The sequence below is a fragment of the Sus scrofa genome, chromosome 5, assembly GCF_000003025.6.
Source record: "Sus scrofa isolate TJ Tabasco breed Duroc chromosome 5, Sscrofa11.1, whole genome shotgun sequence".
Lineage (NCBI taxonomy): Eukaryota > Metazoa > Chordata > Mammalia > Artiodactyla > Suidae > Sus > Sus scrofa.
Genome location: NC_010447.5, coordinates 6,751,585 through 6,765,705, shown reverse-complemented (window position 1 = coordinate 6,765,705; position 14,121 = coordinate 6,751,585). Strand labels below are relative to the sequence as shown.

At 50.1% G+C, this 14,121-nt stretch overlaps 1 protein-coding gene across 3 annotated transcripts in view; it reads left to right on the top strand.

The window, feature by feature from the left end:
• The window catches only part of SREBF2 (sterol regulatory element binding transcription factor 2), a 65,241-nt gene that overhangs the window by 19,019 nt on the left and 32,101 nt on the right, over window positions 1–14,121 (top strand). For 2 of the 3 annotated variants that reach the window (XM_021091445.1, XM_021091446.1), the window contains exons 2-8: window positions 4,800–4,969; window positions 7,276–7,707; window positions 8,732–8,913; window positions 10,757–10,903; window positions 11,813–12,034; window positions 13,247–13,361; window positions 13,587–13,768. In XM_021091445.1, coding sequence (XP_020947104.1) covers window positions 7,278–7,707; window positions 8,732–8,913; window positions 10,757–10,903; window positions 11,813–12,034; window positions 13,247–13,361; window positions 13,587–13,768 — 1,278 coding nt within the window. In that variant the 5' untranslated portion in view covers window positions 4,800–4,969; window positions 7,276–7,277. The remainder of the gene's footprint in view (window positions 1–4,799; window positions 4,970–7,275; window positions 7,708–8,731; window positions 8,914–10,756; window positions 10,904–11,812; window positions 12,035–13,246; window positions 13,362–13,586; window positions 13,769–14,121) is intronic. The other variant, XM_021091444.1, reaches the window with a different exon arrangement.

Genomic DNA, 14,121 nt, shown 5'->3' with positions numbered 1-14,121 from the left:
CAAGATACTCAAAGATGTTTTTGTCACTGGGTAGGAGGCTGTGGTTGAAATCAAGGCAGGGTATGGAAGTGGAGCAAAGAGATAACTTTTCTGTGATACCAGGCAAGGGGACCTGCCAGGAATTCATAGCAGACTCACAGCAGAGGAAAGAAGAAAGAGCAGTTGAAGGGAGTGAAGATCACTCTTCTTTTGATTGAAAGAGCTAGCACAGGTTCCCTGCTGTGTCGCGCCAGGGGAGCCAGGACGAGCCAGCTGGGGCAGGGTGGTGCCCTCAGGGGCTGCCCGTGATAGCCAGCCTGGGCAGGTGGTGGGAGAGCCAGATATGCCAGAGCAGATACTGAGAATGACTTGGCTGCCCTTTGTTTTCCTTTTCTCTCAATTTTCAAATGTTTTATTTTATTATGTAATACTCGGTGTATGCAAAGGAATACATGACACATTTGTGTGTTACAAAACACAAGCCCTCCCCACCTGATTTTCCTCTGTGGTTCTTTGCCAGTAAAACGAGTTCACGCATCCCTTGCTTAAGATATAGGATGCCTGAGTCACTAGTTTGCCCTCCTGTGTCATTTGGCACCTCCTCCAGTCTCCGTTTCCCCGGGATGGTGATCCAGAATTCCCTTGAAGTACATGATGCTGTCCCTGTGCCCTGAGCTTCTTCCCAAGTGAAGGTGCCTCCTGGTGTTTGAGTGGGGCAAATTTAGGCACCAGTTTACCTGTTAGCGCTGATGCGCTGTTCCTTCTGTAACTGCTTGCATTTCAGGGCTTCTATGTTGAAGGGTGTGGTTAACAGCCCGGCTCCTTAACTGCTCCTTTGGGTGACTGGAGAAAGCAGAAGTGATCACAAATCCCACAATGGTGGGAAATGGAAAGTTATCTTGCAGTCAACCCTTAGGTTTGATATGGATCTACTTTTGATTTTTTTAATTTCAAGGGTTTTTTTTTGTTGTTGGTTTTTTTTTTTTTGTCTTTTTAGGGCCGTACCTGCGGCATATGGAGGTTCCCTGGCTAGGGGTCCATTCAGAGCTGTTGCTGCCGGCCTACGCCAGAGCCACAACAACGCCAGATCCGAGCCGAGTCTGTGACCTACACCACAGCTCATGGCAATGCCAGATCTTTAACCCCCTGAGTGAGGCCTGGGATCAAACCCGCAACCTCATGGTTCCTAGTCAGATTTGTTTCTGCCGCGCCATGACGGGAACTCCAATTTTAAGTTTTTTTAATTATTAGAAAGAAACATCTCAGAAGGGGAAATTGGATCATCAGCTTGAAAGCAGGATATTGGAGTTCCTGTTGTGGCTCAGCGGAAACGAACCCAGCTAGTATCCATGAGGATGCGAGTTCCATCCCTGGCCTTGCTCAGTGGGTTAAGGTTCCGGTGTTGCCATGAGCTGTGGTGTAGGTCGCAGACACGGCTCAGATCTGGCGTTGCTGTGGCTGTGGTATAGGCCAAGTAGCTACAGCTCCGATTCAGCCCCTAGCCTGGGAACCTCCATGTGCTGTGGGTGCGGCCCTAAAAAGACATAAATAAATACATAGATAGATAGATAGATAGATAGATAGATAGATAGATAAATTTAATTAAATGAGAAAAAACCACAGGGCTTATGGGGAAAGTGGGATTAGGGGTCGTAACACTCAAAAAAAGATAGAGAAAAAAATAGACATTCTAAGAAAAAGACAAGGAGGTACAAACTACCATGTATAAATCTGTAAAGATTTTGAATCACTGTGTTGTACACCTGAAACTAATATATTGTAAACCAGCTATAGCCCAATAAAAAATGAATTTAAAATAATATAGATCTTCAAAGCAGCACAGTTTTACAGATGTTAGGTGGCTCTGAAATAAATGTTTGACTAGCACAATAAACACAGCACTCGACCTTGCAAAAGACCTGAGGTTTGCTTGTGGAAATGAGTTACTGTGAAGTGAGGGAAGGCGGGCTCTCTGACGCCAGATGGAAATTTCTGCCCCCAGATGTGGATGGTTGTAGTTCATTCATAGCACATGCAAGTGACCTGACGGAACTGATAGAAGTTTGAAGTGTGTGCATTTTTTGTTTTCCTCTGTGGCTCATTTCAGCTGAATATGGTTTTCTGCATAGTTTAGTGTTTCTTTCATGCATAAATAAACACAAAATTCCTGTTATGCCTAAATTGTTCCCTAATATATCCAATGCATTTGAACAAATTTGAACTTAAAAAAAAAGTCAAAGCAAAACGAACTGTCAAAAACCACTATGTGTGACATGTACTAGGTAATACTCAGTGCCGGGCACTGTGCTGTGTTCTTTCTCAACAACAGGACGAGTTCGGTGTAATTGTTTAGTCAGCTGCAGCTCAGAGAGGTGAAACTTGCCCCAAGTCGCAGGACTAGGACAGGGTAACTAACTCTCAGTGACTCTGCCACTCTCTTTCCTGAGCAAAAAACCCCCAGCAAAGTGCGGCAAATATTTGCAGATATATCCATAACATATGAACGTTTTTCAAATCACTAAAAAGAGACAAATAGTCCAATAGAAAAAAGAACAAAGGTCAAGGGCAGGCCGTTCACAGAGAAGGAATACTAATGGCCAGTAAAATGGGGGTTTGGCGTTCAACGCGTTTAATCCTCATTCCTGTCAGTCAGAACAATTAGGTGTCATTTTTTTTCCCATCAAAAGGACAGAAATAAATGTGAGGAAACACTGGCAGGAGTATAGATTGTTTTAACCTTTCCAGAGTATTCATACCTTTCCTTTGACCCAGTCATCTAATTTCTAGAAATTAATCCTAAGAAAATAATCAGGTAAGTGGGCAAAGATTCTTGTACAAGGTTTTTGTAAGCGTTGCTGGAAATGCTGAGACGCTGAAGGCACACCTCCATCATCACTAAGTGATTAAGTTCTGGTGCGTTGATACAGTACAGTGTAGTACCACACAGTACAGTACGATACGTGGGACTCTCAGAAAGGATGATATCATATCCATAATGCTGACACTAGATGCTCTTCACATTTTATTAAGCAAAGGGAGCAGGGAACATAGCACGTTCCCTGTGATCCCATTTTTGTAAAACCATCCCCACACACATGCATGCTTGTGTCTGAAAGCAAGCCTTGTATGGGAAGAAGTCTGGAAAGGTACACATCAAAACATTGCCAGCAGATGTCTCAGGGTGGTGGAATTACTGGACGGTTTTTATTTTTATCGTTATTTTTTTCGTTCAACTTTTTTCTAATTTTTTCCTGTAGTATGTTACTCTTATGATTTAAAAAAGAAAATTATTACTATTATTTTTACTGCCGCACGTTTGGCATATGGAAGTTCCTGGGCTAAGAGTCTAAATGGAGCTGCAGCTGCCGCCACAACCACAGCAACACCAGACGAAGCCATGTCTGCTTCTTAACCCACTGAGCAAGGCCAAGGATCAAACCCACATCCTTGTGGATACTAGTTAGGTTCTTATCCTGCTGAGCCACAAAGGGAACTCCAAGAAAACTATTTTAAAATACTATCTAACACAGGTCCATAATCATACAACAATATAAGAATAAATGACCTTGGAAAATAGTTCTCATAGCACATGACAGGGCCAGGTAACAAATACCCGCAGAATTTTTGACTTGACTGCAGTTTAGAGTCATTGTTACCCCACCGGGGGCCCCAGAGTCTTCATTCCTGACCCGATTTCCAGTTAACCTCATTCTCAGGGAGATGCCACTAGACTGAGCCAGACAGAGTGGCTTATGTTAACCTCCAGGTCACAAATTCTGTAAAGTACATGAGAACTTGGGGTCTCCTTGGATGAAGCCTGGGACTGTCAGACACAGGTGACAGCCAGGGCCTCTAACTTTGGTCATGGGACCAAAACTCATTCTGGGGCCCAACCAGCTTTGTCAGGCAGCTTAAGCCTTAGTTTAAGAAGCAGCTAAACATGGGGATATGGCTGGGTGGGATCCAGGAGCACCCCCTCCAGGTGAGCTGGGGTTTGCAAGCCTGGGCCTGCAGCTCTTCGTGCAGGAAGCAGAACTTCGTTTGCAAAGCTCCATAAAACCTCGGGCTTCTCCCAGGCCTCCCTTTTCTAGGTTCATGGCTCCCTGCAGAAGTGAGAGCCTGTAATTGCAGCACACGAGTGATGGGAGCAGGAAGAGCTCGGAGATGGCAGGAGCTCCCATGGGGTGTAGCTGGAGTCACAGAGCGAAACCTCGCCTGGGCCGGGCCTCCTGCACCTTGATTTTGCGGCCTTGTTCTGCCTGGTGGGCCTCCCCTTCTTTGTCACCGTACACCAGATGGGGTCCTGGGGAGGCCCAGTGCACCCTGCTGGAGCAGTGGCTCAGAGAACCTCTCTGTTCCTTCTCCTTCAATTGCTCAGTCTTTTTGTTTTGTTTTGTTTTGTTTTGTCTTTTTAGGCCTCACTCATGGCATATGGAGGTTCCCAGGCTAGGGGTCCAATCAGAGCTGCAGCTGCCAACCTACGCTACAGCCACAGCAACACCAGATTCGAGCCACATCTGCGACCTACACCACAGCTCACAGCTTTAACCCACTGAGCGAGGCCAGGGATTGAATCCGTGTCCTCATGGCTGCTGGTCAGGTTCATTTACCACTGAGCCACAACAGAGACTCCAGATGCTCAGTTTTAATGGCCCCTCTGTGCCTCTCCACCCAGTACCCATCTGCCTGGCTGGAGAGAGCTCCAAGGAGCTCGTCCTGTGTGCGTTGAAACGGATTTTTTTTTTAATTTAAGCAGTCACATTCCATCTGCCTACACACACTTAACCTCCTTTGTGAACTAAACTTTGTGACCTCTGCAGGTTCCTTCACCAGCCAGCCCATGTCTCACCCCACAGAAGGTTTTGGAGAGCACTTGTTGAGATACGTGGAGCCGAGCGCCCACGGAGTGGTGTTCTAGAAGCGGCAGTAACGGGCCTTTATGACGGTCTGCCCCTCACCAAGCACCTTGCATAGACAACGGACAAGCCTAGTGAGTCTCAGGACAGCCTCTTGTGAGATGTGGAGACAGTTGACTTGCCCACATTCACACAGTGGTCAGCTGGGCCCTTTGAGACCCCCCTCGTACTGAGCCTGCACCCATCTCCCAGGCCCCTGGCCTCTTTGTCCTTCCTTAGCTTCCCACAGATTAGAACAGTCAGCCGGGAGTGATGCTCTCCTGGCTCACAAGGCAGTTGTCTGTGTTGCTTCCCCAGAGTTGGGATGTTAGGGAGTTCTAGAAAGCTCAACAAATGATGAAGTGTCTCTTAATCCTTTTTTTTTTTTTTTTTTGGGTCTTTTTTTTTTTTGCCATTTTCTTGGGCCGCTCCTGCAGCATATGGCGGTTCCCAGGCTAGGGGTCGAATCAGAGCTGTAGCCACTGGCCTATGCCAGAGCCATAGCAGTACAGGATCTGAGCTGCATCTGTGACCTACACAACAGCTCACGGCAACACTGGATCTTTAACCCACTGAGCAAGGCCAGGGATCAAACCCGCAACCTCATGGTTCCTAGTTGGATTCGTTAACCACTGCGCCACGACGGGAACTCCTCTTAATCATTTTCTTAAAGCATTTTATAATCTTATGTTGTGCTTGGACTGTGTCAGCACTAAATTGTCTTTTGTTTAAATTCTATGCTGAGTTTGAAGATGTTTCGTAGTTTAATCACGTACAAGGAATTGGAATTAGTTGGTACACGAGTTACAATATCTGTGGCATTCTGCCCATTTCTCCCTCCCACACAACAGGCTAAGTGGGGACAGAGAGAGTGTCACAGTGTTTGGCAAATAATACCAGTGTGTAGTCATTTCATCTTGCGAGATGCTTTTTTGCCAGTGGGTTGAACTGACTGATCCCTGAATGTGCTGAACTGCTAAGCTCCAATTCTCCTGTATGGAGGGCACTCTAGAAACCCCTGGTAGCTTTCTCCTTGCCTGAGATAAGACTCTCCATAACTCACTTTCTCTCTCTCTCTCTCTCACACACACACACACACACACAGAGCTGGGAGGGACTTGTTAGTGAAGGTTTGGAGAATGGATGGAGATCGTGTTTGGGGGCTTTCCACCCCCCCCGTTTTTGTTTGTTCATTTTGGTGACCAGATCAGCACATCCTGTGGCCCTGAGGGTTTTGAAAGGAGGGCGCCACAGTTTCGGAACAAAAAGCAGCTTCATGGGCCTGTGTTGGAGAGGAAAGGGGAGAGAACATGGACGGGGAGGGAATCGTAGAACTGAAAATCCCAGGGATGAAGTCGAGGCTCCGAGTCCTAATGGGGAGCAGCGCCGTGGAGGGAAGGACTCATGAGAGAGGAGTTGTCCGTCATGATTAACTTCTCTGGATCAGCCTTTGCGAGGAGGAGCCCGGGGAGGAGGCTCTGGAAGCAGGCTTGGGCTCCTAGCTACTTGAAGCGTGATCTTGAGGGGGGCACGGTCTCCAGGTGGACGCATTCCCATGGCCCCACGGACTCCTGGCCCAGAGGGAAGGGACAAAGCCACAGGAGGCCAGGGTGAGGCCTCCACAGCTGGAGTCCAGGGCCCTGGTTGTTCTGCCCTGACCTTTGGATGACCTTTGGACCGTGAATGTGCCAGGGTGCTGGGAGGCAGAGAATGGGTTCTAATCTTTGCCGTGTCCCGATGAGCCGTGTGACCTTGGCCAAGTTATTTCCCTGTTACGGACTTGGCATCGGATCTTCCCATCCATTCCACCTCTAAAGTCCCGTGACTCAGGGACCGTGGACTTCATCACCCCTGAGTGTTTCCGGGGTACAGCAGTGCCCAGAGACATGCTCAGCTTGGAGAGAAGGCCCAGGGCCTGCCCGCGGTGAGCAGAGTTAGGGTCTGGCACAGCTGTGCAGCCAGAACCACATGGCTCCTGCTCCGCCATGGGGAGCAATGCCAAGACTGGAGGTGGCTTCACAGCACAAAGGCCTCAGAGCTCCAAAGACTAAGGAGAGCGATGACCCCAGCTGTAGAAAGGGACCAGCAGTGTCCTCCAGAAGCTACCCTCGCCCAGCAGAGATAGCTCCTATTAGGCCTGATACAGACAATCAGCAGAGTGGGTAGGAAGGGCCTGGACGTGGTAGGGAGAGAGAAGGAGGTCAGACAGATGCAGTTCTGTCCCAGTCTGCCTTGGTGGGCCAGCTCGGCCCAGTGGCATCCCCCTAGGGGAGGGAGGTGACCCATTTCTGCTGTGGTCCTGGGAAAGCTGTTGGATTTCATGCCTCATTTCTTAAGGCATTTTGAAAGTTAGTAGGCAGTTTGGGTGGCAATGAAAGTATTCCTTTCCATTTGTTCACAGAGATGCTGCAGTTTGTCAGCAATCAAGTGGGAGAGTTCCCCGACTTGTTCTCAGAGCAGCTGTGCAGCTCCTTCCCGGGCGGCAGTGGAAGTGGCAGCAGCAGTGGCGGCAGCAGCAGTGGCGGGAGCAGTGGTGGCGGAGCCGGGGACCCCTCAATGCAGCGGTCCTTCAGCCAGGTCCCGTTACCTTCCTTCTCTCCCTCGACCACCTCCCCCCAGGCTCCAGCCCTCCAAGTCAAGGCTCCCCCCACTTCGGTTCCCACGCCGCCCAGGGCGACCCCTGTTCTCCAGCCCCGCCCCCAGCCCCAGCCCCAGCCTCCTGCTCAGCTGCAGCAGCAGACAGTCATGATCACCCCGACCTTCAGCACCGCTCCCCAGACGAGGATCATCCAGCAGCCTTTGATATACCAGAATGCAGCTACCAGCTTCCAAGGTGACTCCGAACTCCACACGGGAGTGCTTGGTTGGTTCAGAAGCTTACATGCCAGCGTGCAGACACTCGCGAGGCAGACTGTAGCGTTCTTTCCCCTTGGGGCTGGCAGGATCTGTCAGTTTGGTCCCGTCTGAATGAGGCTTTGGTAACTGGCAGTAAGACGAGTGGTGCCAGAACAGTTCACATTCAGCCTTTTCAAACAGCTTAGATGTCTGCTGTGCCTGCTTCAAGGATACTTGGTCAAAGACTCCAGCAGGCACAGTAGACCCAGGGCCGTCCTGGTAACTCGAGGTGGAGGCTTAAATCAATTAGTCTTGAAACTTACCCAGGCACCAGGCACATCTCAGCACCAGTGGGTTGAGAACCACTCATCCAGCAAGCATCTCCTGAGCATCCAGTATGGAGAAGACTATGCTTCTTAACCGAGGCGCCGTGTCTCTGTGTCGCTGGCCTCACAGTGGGCCCTTGGTGTGCACTGGTGAATGAGTGACTCTGGGTGCTGTGCTGTGTCCCAGCACCTTTCATCACATTTCCCTCCAACCCCGTGGGGAGCCCTGGGTGGGATTACTGTTGCTCCACTAATTCCAGAGGCTCTAACAGTTCTTCTGTGGGCTTCAGGGAATTTAAGGGCTGGGGAGGCAAAAAGCAAAAGGCAGAGTCAGTCATCCCAAAGCACGCTTGCTGTTCGTTGCCTGGGAGGAAATGAAGCCCCAGGGAGGTGTTGGTTCCTTCCCAGAGTCTGTTCACTCCCTTGCCGGGTGCAGTCATTTGCCGATGAGCCTCCCTCACCTCCAGCCCAGCACCCAGAGCAGTAAAATCATTTGTACTGTTCTCTTGGAAGTTGATGCAGCCCTCATGGGGTGTTCGTGCCCCCTAACCAACTTGTAGATGGCTGTGCACATCTTCCTGCGCAGTAGGTGGGAAGGTGCGGCAGCGTGAGGCCCTCCGTCCTCAGCTCGTGCTGCAGCCACAGTCACAGAGTGCAGTCCTCGTCCAAGTAACTTTTTGCTCCTCTTCTCCCAAGTCCTTCAGCCTCAAGTCCAAAGCCTGGTGACGTCCTCCCAGGTGCAGCCGGTCACCATCCAGCAGCAGGTGCAGACCGTGCAGGCGCAGCGGGTGCTGACGCAGACGGCCAGCGGCACGCTGCAGACCCTCGCCCCGGCCACGGTGCAGACAGTTGCTGCGCCCCAGGTGCAGCAGGTCCCGGTAGGTGGCTGACAGGGAGTCAGGGTGGCCCCAGTTGGGGCTGTGGGCTGGTCTTTGGTTTGGTCTGTGTGCTGAGGCCAGCAGAGTGTAAGGGAGCAGCTTGTAGGGCAGGTAGAGGTGCCTGAACCTTAGCGAGGCACCCCTGAGCCCCAGGCAGGTCGCGTCTGTCGGTGAGCACTGGCACTCCCACAAACTCGGTGCCTGCTGGTGTACGCGCTACACGTACAAGGGCTTTTAACCTGGGAAGAGGGAGTGCTGCTGCTCTGGTGGTTAGGACTGGGTGCTGTCAATACTGTTGCCCAGGTTCAGTCCCCGGTCTGGGAACTGAAATCCCATGTCAAGCTACCACATGCCACAGCCAAAAGAGAAAAAAAACAAAACTGGAAAGAAGTGTGCCAGAATATCTTTAAGTCTGTACTATAGCAGACTGCCTTTCTCCCTTCCTTCCTTCCTTTTCTCTTTTTCTTTTTTCTCTTTCTTTTCCTTTTTTTTTTTTCTTTTTACAGCCACACCTGCAGCATATGGAAGTTCCCAGGCTAGGGGTTGAATCAGAGCTTCATCTGTGACCTGCACCACAGCTTGTGGCAATGCCAGATCTTTAACCCACTGAGCGAGGCCAGGGATTGAACCCACATCCTCACAAAGACAATGTTGCATCCTTAATCCCCTGAGCCACAGTGGGAACTCCATAGACTGTTTCTTTTTTTTTTCTTTTTGCCTTTTCTTAAGCCACTCCCACGGCATATGGATGTTCCCAGGCTAGGGGTCGAATCAGAGCTGTAGCCACTGGCCTATGCCAGAGCCACAGCAACGTGGGATCTGAGCCGCGTCTGCCACCTACACCACAGCTCACAGCAATGCTGGATCCTTAACCCACTGAGCAAGGCCAGGGATCGAACCCACAACCTCATGGTTCCTAATCGGATTTGTTAACCACTGTGCCACAACGGGAACTCCTAGATTGTTTCTTACTAAGGAAGTAATTTACCTTTTCTTAAAAAAATTGAGTTTCCATTGTGATTTGGCAGACTAGCGTCTATGAGGATGCAGCTTCGATCCCTGGCTTCACTCAGTGGGTTAAGGATCCGGTGTTGCCATGAGCTGCAGTGTAGGTTGCAGATGCAGCTCAGATCTCCAGTTGCTGTGGCTGTGGTATAGACTGACAGCTACAGCTCTGATTCAACTCCTAGCCTGGGAACTTCCATGTGCCATGGGTGTGGCCCTAAAAAGCACAACAACAACAAAAATTGAGGTTTACCATTTTTGCTTCTCAGCCATGTTTCTAAGCATTCCTAAGTTGCCTGAAATCGGCTCTCTCCCTCCGCCATCCACCCCAAGCCCTGCCTGCTCTCTCCCTGCTGCTGGGCCACTGGCTCTGCTCTCCTCAGCCTTTAGCCTTAGGACCCAGAATCCTCTTTAATGGTACTCGTTCTCCCCCTCCACCTAGGAATTAATCTGTCTTCTCAGTTTTATAAAACTTCTATCATTCTTTCCTAGAGGGTCCATGTAGTAAGAAGTAATACGAGGTAGAGGAGTTCCCATCTTGGCGCAGGGGAAACGAATCCGACTAGGAACCATGAGGTTGTGGGTTCAACCCCTGCCTCACCCAGTGGGTTAAAGATCCAGCATTGCCCTGAGCTGTGGTGTAGGTCGCAGATGCGGCTCGGATCTGGCATTCCTGTGGCTGTGGTATAGGCTGGCAGCTGCAGCTCCGATTAGCTCCCTAGCCTGGGAACCTCCGTATGCAGTAGGTGCGGCCCTAAAAAGACAAAAAGAAAAAGAAGTAATACAAGACAGAAAAATCATGCTACCTTCCTTTTCCTTTTCTTCCTTTGGCTTCCAGGTCCTGGTGCAGCCTCAGATCATCAAAACCGATTCCCTTGTTTTGACCACACTGAAGACAGATGGCAGCCCTGTCATGGCTGCAGTCCAGAACCCAGCCCTCACTGCCCTCACCACCCCCATCCAGACGGCTGCCCTTCAAGTACCGGTAAGAGATGCCCCCACCCCCTTTCTTGGGGGTGTTAGGCCTCAGAGATGTTAACGAAATCTCCAGATGCTGAATAGATGCAGAAGCTCTAGAGTCAGATTGAAAAATCATCCCTTTTGGAGTTCCCTTTGGGGCTCAGCAGGTTGAAAACCTGACATAGTGCCCGTGAGGATGTGGGTTCGAACCCTGGCCTTGCTCAGTGGGTTAAGGATCTGGCGTTGCTGTGGCTGTGGTGCAGGCCGGCAGCTGCAGCTCCGATTCAACCCCTAGCCTGGGAATTTCCACATGCCGCAAGTACGGCCCTAAAAAGCAAAAATAAAATTAAAATTAATGAAAATAGGAACAAAGAGTGGGAAAGCAGGTTTGAGGGGGATCCCTCCCTCTGTAGTCTGTTTAATAAAAAGCCTCTCTTGATTGTCAGTTCTGCCCTTGAGCTTTTGATGGTCGAATTGTATGAGGAAATGCAGTAAGTTACTTCTCCGGCATGAGAGAGGAAAAATGTGTCCTACACCAGGAGAAAGCTTTCCTTAGGGCCAGTGATGTGGTTGGTGCGCCACGTGCGAACGCGGGGTGGTAACAGCGTGACAGCAAAGCATATGACGTGATTCAGACGCCCCTACCTCAAAGGTCAGCATTTACTCAAAAACAGAAAAGAAAAGGTTAGCATTTATCTGTGCTAATGCTAGTGTGGCCTGTGATTAATCAGCAGTGATTTGGAAAGGGGCAGAGCACCTGAGGTACGGTGGCTCCTAAGGCTCCTGAACCTGATTTAACCCAGGAAGGCAGTCAGACCACACAGCGCATCTTCAGGTGGTGCCACGTGGCCGAGGCCAGCAGGTTTGTGTTTCGAGGTCGCTTTCCTCAGACTCACCAAGCAGTCCCTCTGCTCTGCATCTGTGTCTGTTCTAGACCCTGGTGGGCAGCAATGGGACCATTCTGACCACAATGCCTGTGATGATGGGGCAAGAGAAAGTGCCCATTAAGCAGGTGCCTGGGGGGGTCAAGCAGCTCGAGCCCCCCAAAGAAGGAGAAAGGCGGACGACACACAACATCATTGAGAAGCGGTACCGCTCCTCCATCAATGACAAAATCATTGAGTTGAAGGACCTGGTCATGGGAACAGATGCCAAGGTAGGTGCCAAGCAGAATGGCGTTTGTGCCCATCATCTCTCCCGTCTTTGCTGCGGGAATTCAGGGAAGAGCCAGGCCCAAGCTGAGTGAAGGCAAGAAAGTTAGAGGTGCTTTCTTATTAACGCATCTCTGTGTCTTAAATTCCAAGATGATTAAATATTAACCGTCGGGGAGCTGGTAAAGCAGTGGCCTGCCTGGACCTTTGACTCTGCTCTGCAGTGATGGTCACAGACACCGGCTGCTCACCGAAGGCCAAGTACCCGGCCGAGTGTACCTTTGAGTCAGCTAATGGCATTTTTGACATGTGTTTGATTGTATTCAGGGATGGCTCGCAATATTTTAACCTTAAGGGAAGAGACAAAATGGCCAAGAGCAGGTAGAGTAGATTGGTTTTTCATACCTTTCTGGTGTTGCACTGAATATATCTTTTGGCTTTGGCACATAGGAGTTTTTTTTCCTATTATCTGTTTATTTTTACCTCTATTTTGCAAGAAAATGTAATTTTCCTTTTAGCCTGCAAATCTGAAAGGTACTAATATACCTTTACTTAACCATCCAGCAGTGCTCTGGTCTTTTGCTTGCCATTTGTTTTCCTTAAAGTTTGTTTTGATGCTAGAATTATTATAAGAAGTGGGAGTAAGAGCTAATATTTAGTGTTACTGTGTGCTAGGCCAGAGTCTAAGCTCTTTACACATATTATTTCATTTAAGCCTCACGGCAAGCCTATGACTCAAAAACTGTCATTATCACTCTTTTATGGAGAAGGAAAGTGAGGCTCAGGGAGTTTCCATCATGACGCAGTGGTTAACAAATCCGACTAGGAACCATGAGGTTGCGGGTTCAGTCCCTAGCCTTGCTCAGTGGGTTAAGGATCCAGCATTGCCGTGAGCTGTGGTGTAGGTCACAGACGCGGCTCAGATCCCACGTTGCTGTGGCTCTGGCGTAGGCCAGTGGCTACAGCTCCAATTCCACCCCTAGCCTGGGAACCTCCATATGCCTCAGGAGCGGCCCTAGAAAAGGCAAAAAAAAGTCAAAAAAAAAAGAAAGAAAGTGAGGCTCAGAGACATTGAGTAACTTGTCCTGGGTTGCACAGTTAAAAGTGAGAACCTGAACCCTGCACCTCCCACTCCAGAACCTGAGCTCAGGGCCTCTGCTCTCCTCACTGCAGGCTGATCTGATGCTGCTGTGTTTTTCACCCATCTCCCTTCCCAGATGCACAAGTCTGGTGTTTTGAGGAAGGCCATTGACTACATCAAGTATTTGCAGCAGGTCAATCATAAACTGCGCCAGGAGAACATGGTGCTGAAGCTGGCAAATCAGAAGAACAGTGAGTGTGCTCGTTGAGAAAAGGGTTTCAGATCTTCTGGTTGTGGGCCGAGTCCTGTGCTGGGCACGGGGGACTTCTCACCGATATGTGTAGATGCCCTCAGGGGCGAAGCAGGGGCAGGGGCAGGGGCAGGGGCTGGGGTGGTGCGTCCCTCACCCAGCCCCGCCCCAGCCCAGGTGGGACGTTGTAAAGCGGACCATGTGCGAGGTGGGCTTTTCTTTGCAGAGCTCTTGAAAGGCATCGACCTGGGCAGCCTGGTGGACAATGACGTGGACCTGAAGATTGATGACTTTAATCAGAATGTCCTTCTGATGTCACCTCCGGCCTCTGACTCAGGGTCCCAGGCGGGCTTCTCCCCCTACTCCATCGACTCTGAGCCAGGAAGCCCTCTGTTGGATGATGCAAAGGTAATGAGCTTTTGAAATCCCCTGACCCCTGGAATCTCTCCCGTCTCCCCTGAGTTACTAGAGGAGAGGCCACAGACAGAGGCCCAGGCCAGGTGTGCAGAGGCCCTGGGCTGGAGAGGAACAAGGATATTGTGAAATTAGCCAGGTACTGGGGAATAAAGAAAAAGAAAACCGACTCTGTGTGGGAAGACAGCCTCCGGTTTTATGGGTTCTTGCTGAAAGGGCCCATCAGAGAGGAATAAGGGCCAGATCCAGGACGGGAACACGCAGCAGCTGGCGTGGAGCTAGAGCTGCTGGAGGCACCTCATTACTTCCCTTGCCCGTAATGAGCCTGGCAAGACCACTTTGGGAGG